The sequence below is a fragment of the Sus scrofa genome, chromosome 5, assembly GCF_000003025.6.
Source record: "Sus scrofa isolate TJ Tabasco breed Duroc chromosome 5, Sscrofa11.1, whole genome shotgun sequence".
NCBI classification, from domain to species: Eukaryota; Metazoa; Chordata; class Mammalia; order Artiodactyla; family Suidae; genus Sus; species Sus scrofa.
The window spans coordinates 71,236,554-71,263,971 of record NC_010447.5 but is presented as its reverse complement, the minus strand read 5'-3'; the positions used below and the strand labels follow the sequence as shown (position 1 = coordinate 71,263,971).

Below are 27,418 nucleotides of genomic sequence, written 5' to 3'. Positions count from 1 at the left end.
CAGTGGGTTAAGGATCTGGTGTTGCCGTGAGCTGTGGTGTAGGTTGCAGAAGGGCTTGGATCCTGCATTGCTGTGGCTCTGGCGGCTACAGCTCAGATAAGACCCCTAGCCTGGGAACCTCCATGTGCCAGGGGTGCGGCCCTAGAAAAGACAAAAAGACAAAAATTAAAAATAAAATAAAATAAAAATAAATAAATAAATAAAAATTATTAGGTGAACCAAAAAAAAAAGTTAAGTTTCAAAAAATATAGAGTTGCTTCAATTTGCAGACAGTTCAAAACCAAGCAATTAGAAGTCTTGTGATATCACACAAACAAAAAAATTCAGGATAAAAGTTACCTCTAGGGGGCGGGATAGGAAATGCAATTGAGAAGATACACAAAAGAATTGATTTTGTATTATTTCTTAGAGCTACAAGCTAAGGACAAGGGTATCTGGGTTTTTAAATTATTCACTAAGTTTTATATATACATTATATATACTCATTATGTATAACGTTTGATAGAAAACGCAATTAGGAGTTCCCGTCGTGGCGCAGTGGTTAACGAATCCGACTAGGAACCATGAGGTTGCGGGTTCGGTCCCTGCCCTTGCTCAGTGGGTTAACGATCCGGCGTTGCCGTGAGCTGTGGTGTAGGTCGCAGACGCGGCTCGGATCCCGCGTTGCTGTGGCTCTGGTGTAGGCCGGCGGCTACAGCTCCGATTAGACCCCTAGCCTGGGAACCTCCATATGCCGCGGGAGCGGCCCAAGAAATGGCAAAAAAAAGACCAAAAAAAAAAAAAAGAAGAAAATGCAATTAATTTTAAAGAGCCAATTGCATCATATTATATTCTAAGAGATCTATAAAATACATTTGCTGGCAAAAATCTATAAAATACTTAATATTTAACTTATTTACATTTCAATGTCAATTTTTTAAAAGATAAAAATTCACTTATAGTTATACTGACAGGTTTTCTTAGCAGATGTTGCCCCGCCTTTTAAAGAAAACATTCCTCCTTCTTTCATCAGGATCTAGAAGGAAAAAGTTTAACAACTCTTAAGTATATGCAATAATATCCACTTTCAACTGTATCAATTAATCTTAGAGCATTCTTCTTCGTATTACTTTAACAGATGATTTTAAAACCACAAAGAAAAATTTGCCTGTGATGAACAATAAAATGAAAGAAAATTTAAATTGATTTAGAAACAACAAGCAACATAATCAACATTTACCAAGAAGTGGATTACTGACAAAAAGAAAGTCTTCAAGTAATCTTAGCAAATCCTGTTGAAAAAGGACAAATATATTATAGCAAGTTGAATATCTATTTTGTTATTTTTTTCCAATTTTTTAACTTGGATATTAGTTCATTGTCAGGGTTTTTTAATAATGATTTTTATTTTTTGTATTATAATTGGTTTACAGTGTTCTGTCAATTTTCTATTGTATAACAAAGTGACCCAGTCTCTCTCTCTCTCTCTCACACACACACACACACACACACACACACACACACATTCTTTTTCTCACATTATCCTCCATCATGCTCCATCACAAGTGATTAGATATAGTTCCCTGAGATATACAGCAGGATCTCATTGCTTATCCACTCCAAAGGCAATAGTTTGCATCTATTAACCCCAGATTCCCAGTCCATACCACTCCCTCCCTCTCCCCCTTGGCAACCACAAGTCTGTTCTCCAAGTCCATGAGTTTCTTTTCTGTGGAAAGGTTCATTTGTGCCATGTATTAGAGTGCAGATATAAGTGATATCATGTATTTGTCTTTCTCTTTCTGACTCACTTCACTTAGTATGAGAGTCTCTAGTTCCATCCATGTCACTGTAAATGGCATTATTTTGTTCTTTTTTTATAACTGAATAGTATTCCATTGTGTATATACATCATATATTCTTAACCCCATTCATCTGTCGACGGACATTTAGGTTGTTTCCATGCCTTGGCTATTGTGAATAGTGCTGCAGTAAACACAGGGGTGCATGTGTTTTTTTCAAGTAAAGTTTTGTCCAGATGTATGCCCGGTAGTGGGATTGCTGGGTCATACATTAGTTCTATAGTTTTCTGAGGTACCTCCATACTGTTTTCCATGTGGTTGTACCCATTTACATTCCCACCAACAGTGTCAAGGGTTCCCTTTTCTCCACGCCCTCTCCAGCATTTGTGATTTGTGGACTTATTAATGATGGCCATTCTGACTGGTGTGAGGTGGTATCTCATAGTAGTTTTGATTTGCATTTCTCTAATAATCAGTAATGCTGAGTATTTTTTCATGTGCCTGCTGGCTATCTATATATCTTTTTTGGAGAAATGTCTATTCAGGTCTTTTGCCAATTTTTCAATTGGGTTGTTGGTTATTTTGCTGTTGGGTTGTGTAAGTTGTTTGTATATTTTAGAGATTAAATTCTTGTCAGTTGCATCATTTGAAACTATTTTCTTCCATTCCTTAGATTGTCTTTTTCTTTTTTTCTTTTGTTTTTATGGTTTCCTTTGCTGTGCAAAAGTTTGTCAGTTTGATTAGGTCCCATTGGTTTATTTTTGCTTTTATTTCTGTTGCCTTGAGAGACTGGCCTAAGAAAACATTTGTAAGGCTGATGTCAGAAAATGTTTTGCTTATATTCTCTTCTAGGAGTTTGATGGTGTCTTGTCTTATGTTTAAGTTTTTAAGCATTTTGAGTTTATTTTTTGTGCATGGTGTGAGAGTTTTTTCCAGTTTCACTGAAAATTAGAAACATGTAGAACTGGACAGCTACATGTAAAAGAATGAAATTAGAACATTCTCTAACATCATACACAAAAATAAACGTGAAGTGCTTTAAAGATCTAAATATAAGGCCAGATACTATAAACTCCTAGAGAAAAATATAGGCAGAACACTCTTTGACATAAATCACAGCAATATCTTGTTTGATACACCTCCTAGAATAATGAAAATAAAAATAAATCAATGGGACCTAACTAAACTTAAAAACTTTTGCACAGCAAAGGAAACCATTAAAAAAAAGAAAAGACAACTCACAGAATGGGAGAAAATTTTTGCAAATAAAGTGACTGACAAAGGATTAACCTCCAAAATACACGAATATCTCATGGAGCTTTATATCAAAACAACAAAAAACTAACCAAAAAAATGGGCCAAAGATCCAGGTAGACATTCCTCCAAAGAAGACAGAGAGATGGATAAAAAACATGAAAAGATGCTTAACATCACTAGTTATTAGAGAAATGAAAATCAAACCTACAATGAGGTATCACCTCACAATGGTCAGAATGGCCACCATCAAAAAGTCTATAAACAATAAATGCTAGCAAGGGTGTGGAGAAAAAGGAACCCTCTTATGCTGTTTGTAGGAATGTGAATTGGTGCAACCACTGTAGAGGACAGTATGGAAGTTCCTTAAAAAAAATAAACATAGAACTACCATATGAGGAGTTCCCATTGTGGCTCAGTGGAAACGAACCTGGTTAGTACCCATGAGAATGCAGGTTTGATTCAGGCCTTGTTCAGTGAGTTAAGGATCCAGTATTGCCATGAGCTGTGGTGTAGGTCACAGACACGGCTCAGATCCTGCATTGCTGTGGCTCTGGTGTATGCCAGTGGCTACAGCTCCCATACAACCCCTAGCCTGGGAATCTCCATATGCCGTGGGTACAGTCCTAAGAAGACAGAAAAAAAATTACCATAAGATCCAGCAATCCCATTCCTCGGCATCTATCCACAGAGAATCATAATTCTAAAAGACACATGCACCCCAATGTTCACTGCAGCACTATTTACAATAGCGAAGACATGGAAAGCAACCTAAATGTCCATCAACAGAAAAATGGATAAAGAGATGTGGTATACATGTACACTAGAATATTATTCAGCCATAAAAATAATGAAATAATGGCATGTGCAGCAACATGGATGGACCTACAGATTATATAGTGAGTGAAGTAAGTCAGACAGAGAAAGACAAATAACATATGATATCAATTATAAGTGGAATCTAATAAAAATGACACAAAAGAACCTATTAATAAAAAGAAACAGGAGAACCTGTTGTGGCTCAGCAGTAACGAACACAATTAGTATCCATGAAGATGGACGTTTGATCCCTGGCCCCGCTCAGTGGATTAAGGATCTGGCATTGCTGTGAGCTGTGGTATACGTCAGCAGCTATAGCTCTGATTTGACTCCTAGCCTGGGAACTTCCATATGTCACAGGTGTAGCCCTAAAAAGAATAAATAAATAAATAAAACAGAAACAAACTCACAGATTTCAAAACCTGTCTTAATGGTTACCATAGGTGAAAACATTAAGAGGAGGGAAGAAATGGGAAGGTGGGAATACCATGTATACACTACAGAATAAATAGATGATTAACAAGAACCTATTGAAGAGCACAGGAAAATCTACTCAACAGTTCGTAATAATCTATGTGGCCAAAAAAAAAATGGATATATTTATATGTATGACTGACTCTCTTCACTGTATACCTGAAACTACTACAACATTGTAAGTCAACTATACTCCAATCGAATTAAACTAAAAAGAAGAGATACAGATGGCCAATGGACAAATGAAAAAACACTCAACATCACTGATTATTAGAGAAATGCAAATCAAAACTACCATGAGGAGTTCCCGTCGTGGTGCAGTGGTTAACGAATCCGACTAGGAACCATGAGGTTGCGGGTCCGGTCCCTGCCCTTGCTCAGTGGGTTAATGATCCGGCATTGCCGTGAGCTGTGGTGTAGGTTGCAGACACGGCTTGGATCCCGCGTTGCTGTGGCTCTGGCGTAGGCCAGTAGCTACAGCTCCGATTAGACCCCTAGCCTGGGAACCTCCATATGCCATGGGAGCAGCCCAAAGAAATAGCAAAAAAAAAAAAAGATAAGAGCAACCAGAACTCAATAGTAAGCAAAACAATAAAAGAATTTAAAAAAACAAAAACAAACAAACAAAAAAAAACTACCATGAGATACCACCTCACACCAGTCAGAATGGCCATCATTAATAAGTCCACAAATCACAAATGCTGGAGAGGGTGTGGAGAAAAGGGAACCCTTGACACTGTTGGTGGGAATGTAAATGGGTACAACCACTATGGAGAACAGTATGGAGGTACCTCAGAAAAATAAATATAGAACTACCATATGACCCATCAATCCCACTACTGGGCATATATCTGGACAAAACTTTACTTGAAAAAAACACATGCACCCCTGTGTTTACTGCAGCACTATTCACAATAGCCAAGGCATGGAAACAACCTAAATGTTCATCGACAGATGAATGGGGTTAAGAATATATGGTGTATATACACAATGGAATACTATTCAGTTATAAAAAAAGAACAAAATAATGCCATTTACAGTGACATGGATGGAACTAGAGACTCTCATACTAAGTGAAGTGAGTCAGAAAGAGAAAGACAAATACATGATATCACTTATATCTGCACTCTAATACATGGCACAAATGAACCTTTCTACAGAAAAGAAACAAACTCATGGACTTGGAGAACAGACTTAAGGTTGCAAAACAGGGAGAGGGAGGGAGAGGGATGGACTGGGAGTTTGGAGTTAGCAGATGCAAACTGCTGCATTTGGAGTGGATAAGCAATGAGATCCTGCTGTATATCTCAGGGAACTATATCTAATCACTTGTGATGGAGCATGATGGAGGATAATGTGAGAAAAAGAATGTGTGTGTGTGTGTGTGTGTGTGAGTGTGTGTGTGTGTGTGTGTGTGTGTGTGTGTGAATGAATGACTGGGTTACTTTGCTGTACAGCAGAAATTGACAGAACAATGTATATCAACTATAATGGAAAAAATAAAAACCTAAAAATTTTTTCAAAAAGTTTTTTAAAGAAAAATATGTAGAGATTAATTTTTCTCAATTAGATATTATTTAAATCTTGGAGAGAAAAATCAGCCCTTTCATATTTTATATACTAATTGCTAAGCAGGTTTCATTCCTTACATTTTATGTTTACTATTTATATAGAAGTGTTATAGTTCATTTATTTCCACTTTGATCAGTTTCCTAGGGTGACATCTCTAGTCCTTTGAATTCTGAAGTTCTTCTATGTATCCCCATTTCTCTAGTGATTATCTTCCCATTTTTAACAATCATATTTAAGCCGTATTCCTCTACTATTTTAAAATCAAACAGGTTGCAGTTCAAGACAGCAATGTAGGATTCTGAACTCACCTCCTCCCATGGCATACTGACTCCATAGCTACACACAGAAAAATTTCTTCTAGAAGAATCCCTCTCCTCACAAAAAATTAACCAAGAGACTCCTAAACACTGACCAAGTGAGAAAAAACCCACATTGAAATGGGTAGGTGATGCTGAGACTCAATCTCAGACTGTTCTGAGACAAGTACAGTAACCCACAATTAGGAAGGAACTCAAAACTCAAAACTTCTCCCCGAGAAGCTAATGGTTTGAACCTCATAGTTGGTGCCCGAATTTCTAAGACCTCACCCAAGAGCTGAACCTCCAAACCATTAAACTTTGAAAGGCAGTGGGATCTGTGTCCATGAGATCCACAAGCCTCCAGCAAACTGAGAAACAGTTCTTAACAGGGTTGCACAAATTCCATGACTACTCTCCAGGGCCTAGATCAGAGGTAGCCCATGAGTCTCTCTGTGAAAACATCTTTTAGCTTATCTTTAAAGATGTGGCCTAAAAGTCTTCTAATTAAACTCACATCTAAGGGACAAGTGCAGTCCTCTCAAGAGACCTCATAGTCTAGGCACTATCTTCATGCTCTCCCTCTGCCGTGCTTCAGGTTGCCTCTATCTCCCAGAAAGTAGTTTGTGCACACATTTGTTCTCCTATTTTTGTGACTTCTGCCCAGGGGATTCTCTGTAATTGCCTGGCTCTGGTTGCCAATGGGTCTTATTTTCAGGTCCCATGGCACTATAACAAATGGAGAAAGAGTTCTTAACCAGCAGCAAACTAAAACACACTTCCAATCTTTCTGTGAAAGAGGCCTATTTGCTTAACTTAAATCAGCCTCAGTGATGGCTTCTAAGTTGACATACATTTAGAGGAGTACTGAAATACTTTGCAAAGACCACATAGCCCAGCAGGCATCATCTTTGCACTTTCCCTCTGCCCCATTCCAGGATACTGGTGTGGATTAAGGATGGTGCCTGCCACATCAATAAACAAAGGATGTGCCAGGCCACCTGCAGTAGTAGACACTGTAGCTACTACCCCCAACAAAGTACACCCTGAGGGGATTCAGGATAGATAAAACAGAATATTGGCCCTAAAGAGTTAAGGTACCTATTGAAAGAATGATTTCAAAGAGCCCAGAATCCTGGATATTCCTATACACAGAAAAATGCTAAATTCAATAACTTGAGATATCTATATATTTTTTAAATTAACAGTAAACATGGTTCAAGTACTTAGCATTTTTTTAGGTTTTTTGCTTTTTTTTAAAAAACTCCTAACTCCCGGAGTTCATGTCGTGGCGTAATGGAAACGAATCCGACTAGGAATCATGAGGTGCAGGTTCGATCCCTGGCCTCACTCAGTAGGTTAAGGAGCTGACATTTCCATGACCTGTGGTGTAGGTCACAGATGTGGCTCAGATCTGGCATTGCTGTGGCTGTGGCACAGGCCAGTAGCCATAGCTCCGATTGGACCTGTAGCCTAGGAACCTCCATATGCCACAGGTGCAGGCCTAAAAAAAGAAAGAAAGACAAGATAAAGCTTCAGAAAAAGACCTTAATGAAATGCAGATAAGTGATTTGCCTGATAAGAGTTCAAAGTAATGGTCATAAAATAGCTCACTGAGGTAAGGGAACAACACATGAAGACAGAGAGAATTTCAACAAAGAAACAGAAAATATAATAAAACATCAAACAGAAATCAGAGCAGAAGAATATAATAACTGAAGTGAGAAATGTAGTAGTCAAAAGCTCAACAAAACTTCAGCTAAAGAAATGATCAGAAGCTGAAAAGCTTTTGCACAGGAAAGGAAACCAAAAAGAAAAACAAAATGACAACTTACAGAATGGGACAAAATAGTTTCAAATGATGCAACTGATGAGGGCTTAATCTCTAAAATATACGAACAACTTATACAACTCAACAGAAAAAAACCCAACAACCCACATGAAAAATGGGCAAAAGACCTGAATAGACATTTCTCCAGGGAAGATATATAGATGGCCAAGAAGCACATGAACAAATGCCCAACATCCCTGATTATTAGAGAAATGCAAATCAAAACTACCATGAGATACCACCTCACACCAGTCAGAACAGCCACCACTAACAAGTCCACAAATAAAAAATGCTGGAGAGGGTGTGGAGAAAGGGGAATCCTCCTGCACTGTTGGTGGGAATGTAACCTGGTACGATCACTATGGAGAAGAGTAAGGAGGTCCTTAGAAAACTATACATGGAACCACCATATGACCCAGAAATTCTACCCTTGGGCATATATATGAACAAAACTGTCCTTGAAAAGACACATACACCCACATGTTCACTGCAGCACTATTCACAGTAGCCAAGGCATGGAAACAACCCAAATGTCCATAGACAGATGATTGGATTAGGAAGATGTGTATATATATATATATATATATATATATATATATATACACATACACACAATGGAATACTACTCAGCCATAAAAGAGAACAAAGTAATGTCATTTGCAGCAACATGGATGAACTAGAGACTCACATACTGAGTGAAGTAAGTCAGGAAAGAAAGACAAATACCATATGATATCACTTACATCTGGAAGCTAATATACCGCACAAATGAACCTTTCACAGAAAAGAAAATCATGGACTTGGAGAATAGACTTGTGGTTGCCAAAGGGAAGGGGGAGGGTGTGGGATGGATTTGGAGTTTGGGGTTAAGAGAGCAGACTATTGCCTCTGGAATGGATAAGCAATGAGATCCTGCTGTGTAGCACTGGAACTATGTCTAGTCACTTATGATAGAGCATGATAATGTGAGAAAAATACATGTATGTGTAACTGTGTCACCATGCTGTACAGTAGAAAATTGACAGAACACTGTAAACCAGCTATAACGAAAAAATAAAAATCATTTTATATATCATATATATATAAAGAAATGATCATAAAACTTAAAACAGGAAGATGAATTTATCCTATCAGAGCTGCTAAAAAGATAAAGGAATATGAAAGGATGAAGACAGCATAATAGGACTTAGGGGACAATAACAAGTGAACCAACGTTCACATTATACCAGTCCCAAAATGAGAAGAAGAAGGACTGGAGCTCACCTTCTTTCATAAAAACAACAAAATTACACCCGACTGCTGAACAACCTTCAACCAAATGGACTACAAACTTTCAAAAAAGATATCCAACTCCAGAAGAAAAAGAGGAGGCCACATCAAGACAGTAGGATGGGCGATTATATGATATAAGCAACCCCATACCCACTGAGTGGGCAGCCCACAGAATGGAAAATAACTACATCACAGACGCACATACAGGAGTGAGAGTTCTAAGCCCACGTCAGTCCCCACATCTGGAGATCTAGCACTGGGAGAAGGAGCCAGGAGCATCTGGCACTGAAAGCTAGTGAGGTTTGTGCACAGTCACTCCAAGGGACTGGAAGAAACAGAGACAACATTTTTGAAAGGTGCACACAGGCTTTCATGTGCACTGGATCCCAGAGCAAAGGAGAGACTCCATAGGAATCTGGGTCAGATCTGACTGCAGGTCTTGGAGAATCTCCTGGGAAAACAGGGGTAACTGTGGTTCTTATAGGGGAAAGACATTGGAGGCAAAGGTCTCAGGAATATTCATCAGCATGTGGTCCTCCAGAGGTGGTCATTTTGGGAAAATCTGGCCCCATCCATCAGTACTGAGAATCCCCAAGCCAAACAATAATCTAGGTGGGATCACAGGCCCACCCACCAGTAAAAAGGCTGTCTAAAGACCCCCAGGCACACAGCCGCCTCTAATCTTATACAGAGACAAAGCCCCACCCACTAGAGGGATAAAAATCAGCCCCACATACCAGTGGGAAGGCACCAGGCCCTCTCATCAGGAAGCCTACAGCAAGCCCCTGTACCAACTTCAGTCACAAGGGGGGCAGACATCAGAAGCAAGAGAGGCTACAACTCTACTGTCTGCAAAAAGGAGACCACCCCAAAAACCTATAAAAATGAAGAGGCAGGGAACTATAACTCAACAAAGGAGCAAGGAAAAAAAACCCAGAAAAACAGCTAAGTGATTGGAGATTATCAGCCTCCAGGAAAAAGACTTTAGACTGATGACAGTGAAGATGATGCAAGACACTGGAAATAAACTGGAGGCAAAGACTAATAATTTACAGCAAACACTAAGCAAAGAAATACAAGATTTAAAACTTTAGCAAGCAGAGATGCAAAATACAACAACACTAATTAGAAATTCATTAGAAGCAACAAACAGCAGAATACAGAACAAATAAGCAAGGTGGACAGATTATTGGAAATCACTGATATGAAACAGAAAAGAGAAAAAAGACTGTAAAGAAATGAAGACAGTCTCAGAGAACTCTGGGACAAAGTTAAATGCACCAACATCAGTATTATAGAAGTGCCAGAAGGAGAAGAGAAAGAGAAAGGGACAGAAAAAATATTTGAAGAGATAATAGCTGCAAAGTTCCAGACATGGGAAAGGAACCATGCACTCAAATCCAGGAAACACAACAACTACCATATAAAATAAACCCAAGGAGGAACACCCAAGACACATAATACTCAAACTGACCAAAATTGAAGACAAAGAGAAAAGACTGAAAGCAGCTACTGAGTAGAAACAACATACAAGGGAGCCCTAATAATGTTATCAGCAGATTTTTCAGCAGAAACTTTGCAGGCCAGAAGGGAGTGGCACAATATACTTAAAGTGATGAAAGGAAAAAACCTCCAATCAAGATTACTCTATGCAGCAAGGCTTTCATTCAGCTTCGAATGAGAAATCAAAAGCTTTACAGATAAGCAAAAGCTAAGAGACTTTAGCAACACTAAACCAGCTTTACAACAAATACTAAAGGAACTTCTTTAGGCAGAAAAGAAAAGGCCACAACTAGAAACAAAAACACTGAATGACAAGGCTCACCAGTAAAGGCATATATACAGTAAAGGTAGGAAATCATCCATGCAAAAATATGAGACATTGTGAGAAGAGGAGGGTCCAAGTGGTAATGTGCTTGCAATTAAGAGACCAACATCTTAAAACAATCTTGTATATATATACATATTCCTACATCAAAATTTCAGGATAACTGCAAACCAAAAATCTACAATCAATACACACACAAATTTTAAAAAGCAACTAAAATACAACACTGAAGACAGTCATAAAACCATGAGAGAATAAGAGAAGGGTAGAAAAAAGAGCAACAAAAACAAATCCAAAACAGTTAATAAAATGGCAATAAGAACATACATATCAATAATTACCTTAAATGTAAATGGAAAAAATGCCCCAACCAAAAGACACAGACTGGCTGAAAGGATACAAAATAAGACCCATACATATGCTGTCTTCAGGAGACCCACATCACTCCTAAGAATACAGACAAACTGAAAGTGAAAGGATGGAAGAAAATATTCCATACGAATGGAAATCAAAAGAAAGCTGGAGTAGCAATACACACATCAGATCAAATAGAACTTAAAATGAAGAATATTACAAGAGACAAAGAAGGACATTACATAATGATCAAAGGATCAATCTGAGAGGAAGATATAACAATTGTAAATATATATGCACCCAACACAGGATCGCTTCAATATATAAAGGAACTAGTAAAAACCTGAAAAGGAGAAATTGACAATAACACAATAATAGCAGGGAACTTCAACACCCCACTTACAGCAATGAACAGATCAAGACAGAAAACCAACAAGGCAGAGTTTCTGTCATGGCGCAGTGGAAACAAATCTGACTGGGAACCATGAGGTTGCAGGTTCGATCCCTGGACTATGTTTTCCAGCGTTGCCATGAGATGTGGTGTAGGTTGCAGACGTGGCTCAGATCTGTGTTACTGTGGCTGTGGTGCAGGCTGGCAGCTGTGGCTCCCATCAGACCCCTAGCCTGGGAACCTCCATGTGCCAGAAAGCAAAGAAAAGAAAAGAAAAGAAAATCCACAAGGAAACACAGGCCTGAAATGAAGCATTAGATCAGATGGACTTAACAGATATTTATAGGACATTCCATCCAAAAGCAGAATACACATTCTTTGCAAGTGCACACAGAACATTCTCTAGGATTGATCACATCCTGGGCCACAAATCAAGCCTTGGTAAATTTAAGAATATTGAAATCACATCTAGCATCTTTTCCAACCATGACACTATATGACTAGAAATCAACAACAAGAAAACAACTACAAAAAACACAAACATACGGAGATTAAGCAACTTACTACTAAACAACCAATAGATCACTGAAGAAATCAAAGAGGAAGTTAAAAAATACCTAGAAGCAAATGACAACAAAGACACAACACTCCAAAACCTATGGGATGGAGCAAAAGCAGTTCTAAGAGGGAAGTTTACAGCAATACAAACCTACCTCAGGAAACAAGAAAAAGCTCAAATAAACAACTTAACTTTATCTAAAGCAGGTAGAAAGAACAGACAAGACCTAAAGTTAGCAGAAGGAAAGAATTCATAAAGATCAGAGCAGAGATTGACAAAATAGAAACAAAGAAAACCATAGAAAAGATCAATGAAACTAAAAGCTGATTCTTTGAAAACATCAACGAAACTGATAAAGCCTTAGCCAGACTTATCAAGAAAAAAAAAAAGAGAGGGCTCAAATCAATGAAATTAGAAATGAAAAAGGAGAAGTTACAATGGACATCGCAGAAATACAAAGGATCCTAAGAGACTACTATGTGCGACTATATGCCAATAAAATGGACAACCTAGAAGAAATGGATAAATTCTTAGAAAAGTACAATCTTCCAAGACGAAACCAAGATGAAACAAAAAAGATGAACAGACCAATCACAAGTACTGAAATTGAAACTGTGATTAAAAACAACAAGCAAAAGTTCAGCAAACAGAAGTCCAGGATCAGATGGCTTCACAGGCAAATTCTATCAAACATTTAGAGAAAAGCTAACACCTATCCTTCTGAAACTAACCCAAAAAAACTACAGAGAAAGAACGTTTCCAAACTCATTCTATGAGGCAACCATCACCCTCATACCAAAACCAGACAAAGATATCACAAAAAAAGAAAATTTCAGACCAATATCACTGAGGAACAAAGATGCAAATATTCTCAACAAAATACTAGCAAACCAAGTCCAACCATTCATTAAAAGGTTTGTACATCATGATCACGTGGGATTTATCCCAGGGATGCAAGTATTCCCAATATCCACAAGTCAATCAGTGTGATACATGGCATTAACAACCTGAAGAGGAGTTCCTGCCATGGCTCAGTGGTTAGCGAATCTGACTAGGAATGATGGGGTTGCGGGTTCAATACGTGGCCTTACACAGTGGGTTAAGGATCCAGCATTGCCATGAGCTGTGGTGTAAGTCCCAGGTGCCGCTCAGATCCCTTGTTGCTGTGGCTCTGACACAGGCCGGCAGATAACTCCGATTAGACCCCTAGCCTGGGAACCTCCATATGCCAGAGGTGCGGCCCTAAAAAGGCAAAAACAAAACAAAACAAAAAATGTGAAGAATAAAATCCACATGCTCCTCTCAATAGATGCAGAAAAAGCCTTTGACAAAATCCAACACCCATTTCTGATAAAAACCCTTCAGGAAATGGGCATACAGGGAGACTACTTCAACACAATAAAAGCCATATATGACAAACCCAGAGCTAACATCATTCTTAGTGGTGAAAAGCTTAAAGAATTTCCACTGAGATCAGGAACAAGACAAGGATGTCCACTCTGGCCACTACTATTCAACATAGTTTTGGAAGTCCTAGCCACGGCAATTAGAGAAGTAAAAGAAATAAAAGGAACCCAAATTGGAAAGGAAGAAGTAAAACTATCACTATCTGCAGATGACATGATACTAGACCTAGAATATCCTAAAGATGCCACCAGAAAACTGTTAGAGCTCATCAATGAATGTGGCAAAGTCGCAGGATACAAAATTAACACACAGAAATCAACTGTATTTCTATATACTAACAACAAAAGATCAGAAAGAGAAATTACCATTGTATCAAGAAGAATAAAATACTTAGGAATAAAGCTACCTAAAGAGACAAAAGACTTGTACTCTGAAAATGATAAGACGCTGATGAAAGTAAGCAAAGATGACACAAAGATGAAATGACATACCACACTCTTGGGTTGGAAAAATCAATATAATCAAAATGACTATACTGCCCAAGGCAATCTACAGATTCAATGCAATTCCTATCAAACAACCAAGGACATTTTTCACAGACTGGGAACAAAATATCTTAACATTTGTTTGGAAGCACAAAAGACCCAGAATAGCCATAGCCATCCTGAGAAAAAAATGGAGCTGGAGGAAACCAGGCTCTCTGACTTAAGATTATACTACAAAGCTACAGTCATCAAAACTGTATGGTACTGGCACAAAGACAGAAATATAGATCAGTGGAACAGGACAGAAAGCCCAGAATTAAACCCATGCATCTACACTCATCTAATCTGTGAAAAAAAGGCAAGAGCATACAATGGAGAAAAGCCAGCCCTTTTAATAAGTGGTGCTGGGGAAACTGGACAGCCATGTGTAAAAGAATGAAAGTAGAATACTTCCTAACACCATACACAAAAATGAATTCAAAATGGATTAAAGACCTAATTATAAGACCAGATTTTATAAAACTCTTAGAGGAAAACATAGGCCAAACACTCTCCAACATAAAGCCACAGCAATATCTTCTCCCTAGATCCACCTTCTAGAGTAATGACAGTAAAAACAAAAATAAACAAATGGGACTTAATTAAACTTAAAAGTTTCTACACAGCAAAGGAAACCCTAAACAAAATAAAAAGACAACCCACAGAATGGGAGAAAATCTTTGCAAATGAATCAACTGACAAGGGATTAATCTCCGAAATTTACAAACACCTGTAGCTCCATACCAAAAAAAACAAACAACCCCATCAAAAAATGGGCAGAAGATCTAAAGAGACATTTCTCCAAAGAAGACATATAGACAGACAAAAAAAAAAAAAATGAAAAAGATGTTCAGCATCACTCATTATTAGAGAAATGCAAATCAAAACCACTATGAGGTACCACCTCACACCAGCCAGAATGGCCATCATCAAAAAGTTTACAAATAATAAATGCTGGAGAGAGTGTGGAACAAGAGAATCCTACTAAACTGTTGGTGGAAATGTAAATTGGTGCAACCACTGTGGAAAACATTATGGAGATGCCTCAGAAAACTAAAAATAGAATTAACATTTGATCCAGCAATCCCACTCCTGGGTAGCTATCCAGAGAAAACCATGGCTTGAAAAGATACATGTACTCCAATATTCATTGCAGCACTATATACAATAACCAAGACATGGAAACAACCTAAACGTCCATTGGCAGAGGAGTGGATCAAGAAGATGTGGTACATATACTCAATGGAATATTACTCAGTCATTAAAAGGAAAGCAATACCAGAATTTTTAGCAACATGGATGGACTTAGAAATTATCATGCTAAGTGAAGTTAGCCAGACAGAGAGATACCAACATCATATTCTATTGCTTATATGTGGAATCTAAAAAAAAAGGACACAATGAGCTTCTTTACAGAACAGACACTGACTGACAATAATTAGTAATAGGAAAATATATGAAAGTATAAATCTCAATGGTAAACATATATATGTAAGATTCAGAATAATCTATTGTTTTAAAGATGATGGGTTAATCACTTATAAAACTAGTATGAAGGTTAAAAGACAAAAATAATAAAAGTAACTATAATAACTTGTTAATAGATACATCAAATAAGAAGATGACCATGTGACACCAAAAACATAAATGGGGGAGGGAAATAAAAACAGAATTTTAGAATACATTCAAACTTAAGTTTTTATTAACTTAAAATAGATTGTTATAGATAGAAGCTGTTACACACACACACACACACACACACACACACACACACACACACAAACCTCATGCGATTCCCGTGGTGCAGTTAACGAATCCGACTAGAACATGGTTCGGTCCCTGCCTGCTCAGTACGATCCGGCGTGACTGTGGTGTAGGCAGACGGCTCGGATCCGCGTTGCTGTGGCTCTGCGTAGGCTGGCGGCTACAGCTCCGATCAACCCTAGCTGGAACTCATATGCACGAACGGCCAAAAATAGCAACAACAACAACAAAAAAAAAAAAAAAAAAAAAAAAAAAAAAAAAAAAAAAAAAAAAAAAAAAAAAAAAAAACTAAAAAAAAAACTATAGTAGAAACACAAAAGATAAGGATAAAAGAATCTAAGCGTATCACCAGAGAAAATAATCAAATCACAAAGGAAGAATGTAAAACAAAAGGAAAAACAAAAAGGAATTATTCTTAAAAATGAACAAAATGGGAATATGTCCATATCAATCGTTACTTTAAATGTAAATGGACTAAAATTTCCAATCAAAAGACACAGTGTGGAAGAATGTATTAAAATAAAAACAAGACTCTATTATATGCTACCTACAAGATAATCTCTTCTAAGGACACTTCACAGACTGAAAGTAAATGAGTGGAAAAGGATATTCCATGTAAATGGAAACACACCAAAAACCTGGGATAACTATATGTATATAAAACAAAACAAACTTTAAGACAAAGACTGAAATGACAGATAATAAAAGGTCATTATAGAATAAGTATGAATCCAACAAGAGGATATAACATTCATAAATATCTATGCACCTGATATAGGTGCACCTAAATGTGTAAAGCAAATATTAACAGACCTAAGGGAGAAACAGCAATAAGAGAAGGGGACTTTAATACTCTACTTTCATCAGTGGATATAACATCCAAACCAAAAATCAATAAGAAAATGACCCTTTACACCAGATGAACTAAACAGACATATATATAGAACATGCTACTCAATAACAACAAAACACATTCTTCTCAAGTGCACATGAAACATTCTCTAGGATAGATAATATGTTAGGCCAGAAAACAAGTCTTAAAAATTTTAAGAAGACAAATTATATTAAGTATGTTTTCCAACTACAATAGCATAAAACTAGAAATCAATCACATGAGCAAAACTAGACAATTCACAAATATGTGGAGATTATACAACATGCTTCTGAACAACCAACTGGTCAAAAAAGCAATCAAAAGAGAAAAAAAAATCTTGAAACAAATGAAAATGAAAATACAACATAACAAAACCTATGGGATATAGCAAAAACATTTCTAAAAGGGAAGTTCATGGTGATAAATGCCTACATTAACAAACAAAAGATCTCAAATTAACTTTACACCTCAAGGAACTAGAAGGAGAACAAACGAGACTAAAGATACTAGAAGAAAGAAAATAACAAATTTCAGAGTAGAAATAAATAAAACAGAAAATAAAAAGACAATGGAAAAAGATCAATAAATCTAAGAACTGTTGTTTTTTAAAGATAAGTAAAATCGACAAATTTATTTAGACTGAATAACATAGAGGAGGGGGATTCAAATAAATAAAATTATAAATTAAAGAGGAGACTACAACTGATACCACAGAAATACAAATGATCAAAAGGCAATACTCTGAATAATTACACACCAATAAGTTTGACAAAATAATATAAATTCCTAGAAACTACAACCTAAGACTAATCCATGAAGAAACAGAAAACGCGAATACACTGATAATTAGTAAGAAGATTAACGTAGTAACCCAAAACCTCCCAACGAACAAAGGTTCAGGACCAATGACCTAACTGATGAGTTCTACTAAACATTTAAACAGAATTAATATGAATCTTTTTCAAATTCGTCCAAAATAGAAGAGGAGGGAACACTTTAAATCTCCTTTTATGAGATCAGCATTACCCTTGTACAAAAACCAGATATGGACACTATAAGAAAAGAATATTATAGGCCAATAAACCTGATGAACAAAGATTCAAAAATTCTCAAAAAATATTAACTAACTGAAGGTAACAATACATTAAAAGAATGGTTCAGCATGATCAAGTAAGATTTATTTCAAGGATAAGGATGGCTCAACATACACAAATAAATCAATAAAAATATGACCATTAACAAAAAGAAGGATCATTGACATGGATGCAGAAGATGCATTTGCAAGAATTCATTCATGTCTAAAAACTTGCAACAAAAGGTATGGAGAGAATTATAGAGAGAATGTACCTCAACATAATAAATGCCATACATGACAAGTTACAGCTAATACACTAAATGATGAAAAGATGAATCTTTTCTTCTAAGATCAGGAACAAGAAAACAATGTCCACTCTTATTCTTATTCAAAATAATATTGGTTATATTTGCTAGAAGAATCAGACAAGAAAAAGAAATAACATGACATTATATATAAAAAATTCTAAAGATTCCACTGTGACCAATAAAAACTGTTACAATAAATTCAGCAAAGTTGTAGGATATATAATCACATAACAAAAATCAGTTGCATTTCTATGTAATATAATGAACTATCATAATGAGAAATTAAGAAAACAATCCCATTTACAACTGTATCAAAAAGAATAAAAATACCTATAAGTAAATTTAACCAAGTAGGTAAAATACTTGTACACTAAAAACTATAGGACATTGATAAAAGAAAGTGAAAAGGACACACATAAAATGGAAAAACAGTCCATGCTCGTGGATTGGAACAATTAATATTGTCACTGTATCTATTCTACTCAGAGTCATCTGCATATTCAACACTATCCCTACGAAAATTCCAATGACATTTTTCATAGAAATAGAAAAACAATCCTAAAATTAGTAGGTAACCACAAAAACCTCAAATCACTAAGGCAAGCTTGAGAAAAAAAAATGCTGGAGGCACCATATTTTGCAATTCCCAAACAATATTGCAAAGATGTAGTAATCAAAACAGTAAACTATTTTTGACTGGCGCATCTAGTCCATTGACATTTAAAGGAGTTATTGATAGGTATGAACTTACTGCTATTTTATCACTTGTTTTTCTGTTGTTTCTATAGTTCTTTGTTCATTTCTTCTTTTTGTTTCTACAATTGTGGCTTTATGATTTTCTTTAGTAGTATGCTTGGGTTCTCTTCTTTTGCTTTTTGTGTAGCTATTGTAAGTTTTTCATTTGTGGTTACCTAGGATCATATATGTTCATCCATAATTATACCTACTTGTTTTAAACTGTCATTTAATTTCAAACACATCTTCAGCCATTAAAAGGAACAAAATACAGGCATTTTTAGAAACATGGATGGACCTAGAAATTATCATGCTAAGTGAAATCAGTCAGACAATGAGACACCAACATCAAATGCTTTCACTGACATGTGGAATCTGAAAAAAGACACAATGAACTTCTTTGCAGAACAGATACTGACTCACAGCCTCTGAAAAACTTATGGTTTCCAAAGGAGACAGTTTGGGGGGTGGGGCTGCCCTTGGGTTGGGATAGAAATCCTATAAAATTGGATTGTGATGATCACTGTACAACCATAAATGTAATAAATTCATTGAGTCATAAAAAATTTAAAAATTAAAAAAATAGAATTAGGAGAATCCTCATAAATTTTTGAAAAACATCAGAATTTTTGTTCATAAATGAACATTTCTTGTTTTTCACATATTCACTACGCCTAGTAATAATGACGATTAATAAACATTAAAAAAAATCTTAATTAAAAGATCTACATTTTTACTCCCTTCCCCTATATTTTGTGTTCTTGATGTCATATTTTACATCTTCCTGCTTATTCCTTAACTTTTTATTGTAGTTATATATGCTTTTACAATTTTTTGACTCTTAATCTACACACTGGCTTATTTAAGTAATCCTCAATCCTCACTATATATCTGCCTTTCCTACAGAAGTTTTTTCCCTTTCCTACAGATTCTTATGCTTCCATTTAGAGAAGACCCTACAGCATTTCTTTTAGGATAGGTTTAGTATTGATAAATTCTTTTAATTTTTGCTTATCTGAGAAGTATTCAATCTCTTCTTCTATTCTACATTATAATCTTGCTGGCCAGAGTAGCCTAGGTTGTGGGTTTTTCCATTTCATCACTTTGAATATCATGCTCTTCTGTCCTGAAAAGTTTCTTCAAAGAAATCAGCCTTATGAGGATTCACTTGTATATGACTCTGTTTTTCTATGGATGGTTTTAGAATTCTTTAACTTTTGCCATTTAATTATGCTGCTCACAAGTGGATTCCAGGCTTCTCCAACCTTTCTATCTGTCCTAGCAGTTCTCCAACCAGCCAAGGAGGCTTGTCTCCTACACATAGGACCCTGAAACTGGGACACCAGATCACTACCAGAGGCAGCTATCTACTTGAGTGATATCTTTTTCTCCTAGTCCCCTTCCAGGGGAAAAGCATCTCACCCTACCTGATTAAGTGGTATCTTTCTTACATTCGTGGTTACACAGGAGTCCTTCTGCCAACTTTCAGTTAGTTTTCAGTGAGGTTTTTCCATATGTCCATATATTTTTTATGTGTTCACTGGGGGAGGTGAATTCTACATTCTCTTATTTCACCCATTCATCTTGATCTCTGTCCGCATTCTGTCTCTTTTTCTGGCTTCTCTTCTGCTGCACATCCTCCAACTTTAAATGTTGTAGTTTCAAAGGACTGTCAACTTTGTTCTTATTTCATACATTTTCTCTTCAGAATTATATACACAAATATATTCATTACTACATATCCACTGGATACTACACATCTCTTCTCACCTCAAGCTCTGTACATTAAAATGTCTATACACATCCTTGCATATATCACAGATCTTTTGGAAGACCCTCAATCAACTTGAACAGACCAAATTTAACTAATATTCTCTTAGAAATATGCTTCTCCTCTCAATCTGTTAGAATAATGCTAGGCATTTTTTTAATCACAAAATGTGTAATGCTCAAACAATTCTTTCTTTTGCATGCAATAATTTAAAATGCATTTTTCTGTCAGCAGGCAATTTTCTTCTATCAAGTGACTTGGAGCTCAAGACCTTCCCATCTTGTGGCTCCTATTGGTCTTCACTGACATCTAGCTATTAGAAGAATAACATGGAGAAGTAATTCCTAAGTTTTTTTTTACAATCATTGAAAATTATGTATATCACTTCAGATAATATTCAACTATAAGATCTAGCCACAAGGCCAAACTTGGATAGAAGCTTAGGAATTGTATTCCTTTTCTGGGTAGCCATTTCACCATAGCAGTTCTGGTACATAAAAGGGAGTGAATGGATTTTGCTGAACAGTTCATCTTTTCTGCAACATCCTTCTATGCTTTCAATCTTGGTGAAAGGCACCATCCCATAAACTACACATACACCCAAATCATAACTCCAGGTTTTCTTTGATTTCTCCCTTCTCCCCTCATCACCAAATCTATCAAATCTAGATTTCCTAATGTTTTTGTGATAGCTTTTCTCTCAGTTCCACCATTACTGCCATTTTTCAACTTCATGCCTTCATTAGTTTTCAGCCTGCCTTGAGTTTTCCTGCTTCTTAAATCTCCCCTCATTGTTGTGAGAGTCACCTTCTAATACTCCGATGTTATCATACTCTGCTAAAATTTCTTCAGTGGTTCTCTGGTAATAGAAAATTAAACCATTATATTTCATACATGGTCTTTTATGATTTAGCCTTTTACATCACTCAGAATCATCTCCTGTCATTCCCCTACTCCTTGTAACTTATGCAATACTAGTAGCAGTAAAATAACTAGAATGAAAAAAGATATTTGCAGTTTCTAAAACAAGCTATACTCTCTCATATCTTAGTTTTTAATCTCATTTCTCCTTCATAGTTATGAAAGCAGTTTGTCCATTTGGTCAACTTACTAACTGATACTCAGATAAAAAGTTTTCTATCATGTTTTCCTCCAGGTTGCCCATAAAACTTAGAAATGTCTTTTACTAATGGATTACTAAACTCACTGCCTTTTGTAGAAACCCCAATTGGAAGAGTTTATCTAAATGTATTTGATTTTTTTCTATTTCTGTCTAGGTACTAGACTATAGTAGTCTATAAGTACACTTTAAGTAGTCTTTAAGTAGACTTCTTAAAGATAGATTAATGTCCCTTAATCTCTATACCTTGCACAGTCTAGCATACAATTTGCAAGAGAATAAAAACTTTTTTTTCACCACTGTATCCTCAAGGTCTATCCTCAATGTCTAGCATATAGGAGACACTCAGTAATCAGTCAAATTTTTTTATTCTTTCAAAAAAAAAACTTGGTTTTATCACTATTGTCTACATTTTATCTCTATTTTATTTATTGCCTCTGTGATCTTTACCATTTCCTTCCTTCTGATAATTTTGAGATTTTTTTTTCTTTTTCTAATTCTCTTAGGTGGTGAGTTAGGTTGTTTGTTATTTTCTTATTTCTTTTCTTGAGAAGGCTTATATTGCTATGAACTTCCCTCTTAAAAGTGTTTTTGCTAAATCTAATAGTTTTTCTTAAAGGTTTGTTTCATTGTCATTTGTCTGAAGGTATTTTCTGATTTGCTATTTGATATAATCATTGACCCATTGTTGGATTTTTTTTTTTTGGCAAAAAAATAGATCTATTAAGATAGGATGCTTGTAGAGTTCCCACTGTGGCTCAGTGGCCAACGAATTTGACTAGGAACCATGAGGTTGCGGGTTCGGTCCCTGGCCTAGCTCGGTGGATTAAAGATCTGGTGTTGCTGTGAGTTGTGGTGTAGGTCACAGACATGGCTTGGATCCCACAGTGCTGTGGCACAGGCCAGCGACTACAGCTCCAATTGGACCTCTAGCCTGGGAACCTCCATATGCTGCAGGTGCGGCCCTAGAAAAGACAAAAAGACCAAAAAAAAAGATAGGATGCTTGTGAGAGGTGCAAACAGGCAGGTAAGGAGGCTCTCCCCATTGGTTTTTTAGTAGATGTTGTTTAGTCTCCATATAATCATTTTATCTTATTTTTCTTTCTGGGATTGATGTCTAGTTTCATACTGCTGTGTTCTGAAAGAAGACTGAAATAATTTCTATCCTCTTAAATTTGTTGAGGCTTGTTTTATGTCCTAGTATGTGGTCTATCCTAGAGAATGCTACGTGTGTATTTGAATAGAATGTGCTTTCTGTATCTTTTTGAATGAATCATACATCCTTATTATGAACAGAAGTTACAACTAATGTTTATATATGTTTCAATATTCTTTTTTTTTTTTTTTGTCTTTTCTTGTTGTTGTTATTGTTGTTGTTGTTGCTATTTCTTGGGCCGCTCTTGTGGCATATGGAGGTTCCCAGGCTAGGGGTTGAATCGGAGCTGTAGCCACTGGCCTACGCCAGAGCCACAGCAATGCGGGATCCAAGCCGCATCTGCAACCTACACCACAGCTCACGGCAACGCCAGATCATTAACCCACTGAGCAAGGGCAGGGATTGAACCCACAACCTCATGGTTCCTAGTCGGATTCGTTAACCACTGCGCCACGACGGGAACTCCTCAATATTCTTAAATATATAATTATGTTTACCTATAGCACATTTAAACCTAAAGCAATTTTATTTTGAAAGAAATTTTATAGGAATTATAGAAAGAACTTTAAATGTAACGGCTTTTCTGGAATAAGGCACATTACAGTTTCTGAAGAGTTTTTAATTTTACTTTTGGATCTAAGCTATAATTTTCCCAGAATGAAAGTACTATAAAAAAAGAAAAAGTTAGCATAAAAGGAGATTTTTTTTTTCAAAAGAAATTAACCTTAAAGAAATTTTCAAATACTAAAATATGACATGATAAATCAATTGACTTAATTGGAAATATAATGTAAGATGTACTTTACCTCACCAAGTCCAAAGTCCCATGACTGCTTAGAATGCAGTTCTTCCAAAGGGATGTTTCTCCTGCAGGTTATAAATATGACAGTGTTAGAGTTTGCTTTACTCCCTCTGAAAACTATTGTTCTCAATTATGTTTCCCAAAGTTGGCAGCAGATAAGAATTTTAAGGAAGCTTTTTTAAAAATATGAGTTCATAAGGATTCTATCCTAAGCAGCCTATTGATTATGTGTAGGTCAAACTTGATATTTTGTATATCAAAATCACCCATCAAATGATAAGGATCTGCCAACAGCTTTTAGAACCATGTTCTAAATCACTTTAATAAAATACATTTTAAAATTCAAGGCTTAACATCCTGTTTTTCTTCATAAGTCTCTGGGAGTTCGCATCGTGGCACAGCAGAAATGAATCCAACTAGGAACCATGAGGTTGAGGGTTCGATCCCTGGCCTTGCTTAGTGGGTTAAGGATCCAGCGTTGCTGTGAGCTGTGGTATAGGTCACAGACATGGCTTGGATCCTGCTTTGCTGTAGTGCAGGTAAGCAGCTATGGCTCCAATTTGACTCCTAACCTGGGAACCTCCATATGCTGCAGGTGCAGGCCTAAAAAGCAACATAAATAAATAAATAAAATAAAATAAAAATAAAAATTAATCATTCATAAGTCTCTGAATATTTGCAGGTTTGACCAAAAACCCCCTAATTTGTTGATTTTATTAAATAATTTCTGGGGAGTTCCCGTCGTGGTGCAGTGGTTAATGAATCCCACGAGGAACCATGAGATTGTGAGTTTGATCCCTGGTGTTGCTCAGTGGGTTAAGGATCTGGTGTTGCCATGAGCTGTGGTGTAGGTCGCAGATGGGGCTTGGATTCTGCATTGCTGTGGCTTTGGCGTTGGCCGGCGGCTATAGCTCCGATTAGACCCCTAGCCTGGGAACCTCCATATGCCGTGGGAGCAGCTCAAGAAAAGGCAAAAAGACAAAAAGTAATAATAATTTCTGAATGTGTTTTTTAATTAATTTGCTGTGTTAATTCCATAAAAATGGCATCCAATTATTCTCTGTGTTAATATAATATATATTAAATAGTTACATACTTCATAGGGAAGTGCTTCCAAGGTAAAAAAAAATCTATTTTAGTTTATGATTTTCAATTTCCAAATTTTGACTAAATTGTAATTATTACCAAGAAAGTCAGGCTTATAATGAAACTATGTTTTCTTTCATTACTATAATTACAGTCCCATAAATTATTGATATGCTTGTTTATGCCATTAACATTTGAATTCTATTACTCTCCTGTTCTGATTCTCTACTAACCAAGCAACCTTCCCATGGAGAGCTGCTGAAATATAAAAAATATGCTCATCACGCCAGTAAGCATTCTTATATATGTCAACCCTTTATTTCTCACTGTAAATTAAACTGACATTCATAAGTTTTTTGAACCCATAAGTCAGTTTTCTCAAACATAATTAATGCTAAGATTCAGATAAGAAGATTTTTTTTTACTGGCAAATATGAGGATCAAACTCTAAACTACGGTGATATTCCTAAGGGTCTGATAACTGATAAGGCTTTTTAGGGGCAGTGTGCCCACCCTCAGACAGCATAACCTCACTTTGCATCAGTTCAGCCCTTCAACATGCATTATACTAGACCCTGATTTTACATTCCCCAGATTTACCTAAAAACTTACGTATGGTTCACTGAATATTTCTTCTGAGGTATTTTCTTCTGTGGTGTCTTATCTTGGTAATCACTTTCAAATTTTCCTTTAAAAATTAAAAAAAAAAAGCTTTAGCATAGGCTGTTTTTTTCATTTGAAGCTTATTGGCATGACTCATATAGAGAGATATCACTGGTGTATAGTATAATAGAATGTCATTCTATTTTTAATTTCATATTCCTCCAAATACACACACACACACACATATTCACTAAAACTGAAAACAAACCAAAAAACCCAATAGATTAGGTTTTTCCATATATAAAACTAACCTTTTTTATCAGAGCTGGCTGGGTAATGATCCTTCTCAAAAGATGTACTAAAATTATTTCTTTCATTATTGTACTCATTCTGACAGTTCTTATTTGGCTGACAATTTTCTGGATAACTTGATTTATTAAAAGTAGAATTACTAAAATTCAACTCTGGATCTGTAAAAATACTTCTAATGCATCTATCAGTGAAATGGTTTTTATCGGAACTAATTACTGTACAAATACCTTCCATAGTGTCATAATCACACTTGTCAAAGGTTTTCTTTATCTTTTGTTGATCTATGTTTAATAAATTGATCATATTTTTACTAATAAAAGAGTCACAATTCTCTGATAGAAGGCTGGGGATTTGCTGATTTACATCTTCATTTGAAATTTCTTTTCTATTTTCTCCCCAAATACGTTGTAAAGATTTTTTTTCAGGAATGAAGTCTGACTGTCTTCTCTCATCTATACTTCCACAATCTTCATCCATAACTACAGCAGCTCTCCTAGTAAGAAAAGTTTTATTTCCTAGACTTTGGGATGAATAAAAAACATAATTAGCAAGAAAAGCATATAACATTCTCATTTAGAAACACTTAAATTTTTAGAGAATATACTGAGTAGCTACTAACATTTAAGTAGACTATGTTTTCTTTTTTTTTTTTTTTTTTTGTCTTTGCCATTTCTTTGGGCCGCTCCCGCAGCATATGGAGGTTCCCAGGCTAGGGGTCGAATCGGAGCTGTAGCCAACAGCCTACGCCAGAGCCACAGCAACGCGGGATCCGAGCCACATCTGTAACCTACACCACAGCTCATGGCAACGCTGGATCGTTAACCCACTGAGCAAGAGCAGGGACCGAACCCGCAACCTCATGGTTCCTAGTCGGCTTCGTTAACCACTGCGCCACGACGGGAACTCCTGTATTCATTTTTAAATATTACTTTGGGTGGAAATTTGTCTAATATGCTCTTCTAATGCTTTAGTGAGTAAAAAAAAAAAAATAATCTGCATTTAGCTGAATACTTCAACATGCAAAACTACTATGTGGTTCAATTTACTGTTATATTAACAGAACAAAATATGACCAATCTATAGTATGTCTTCTGTAATAATACCTAGAGGAGTTCCCATAACAGCTCAGTGATTAATGAATCCGACTAGGAACCAAGAGGTTACAGGTTCTATCCCTGGCCTTGCTCAGTGGGTTAAGGATCTGGCGTTGCCCTGAGCTGTGATGGAGGTCGCAGATGCAGCTCAGATCCCATGTTGCTGTGGTTCTGGCGTAGGTCAGCAGCTACAGATCTGATTAGATCCCTAGCCCGGGAACCTCCATATGCCACAAGAGTGGCCCTAGAAAAGGCAAAAAGATGAAAAAATAATAATAATAATACCTAGAGAAAAATCTATATAACCACTGTACATACATGCAGCTCCATTTAACCAGAGAAAGATATTTTGAAGA

At 36.4% G+C, this 27,418-nt stretch overlaps 1 protein-coding gene across 1 annotated transcript in view; it reads right to left on the bottom strand.

Moving 5' to 3' along the window:
• Positions 1-27,418, bottom strand: part of C5H12orf40 (chromosome 5 C12orf40 homolog) — an 80,369-nt gene that overhangs the window by 1,964 nt on the left and 50,987 nt on the right. The window contains exons 8-11 of the mRNA XM_021092532.1: positions 25,968-26,488; positions 25,666-25,741; positions 23,972-24,032; positions 952-1,015 (exon numbers count right to left, since the gene is read on the bottom strand). Coding sequence (XP_020948191.1) covers positions 952-1,015; positions 23,972-24,032; positions 25,666-25,741; positions 25,968-26,488 — 722 coding nt within the window. The remainder of the gene's footprint in view (positions 1-951; positions 1,016-23,971; positions 24,033-25,665; positions 25,742-25,967; positions 26,489-27,418) is intronic.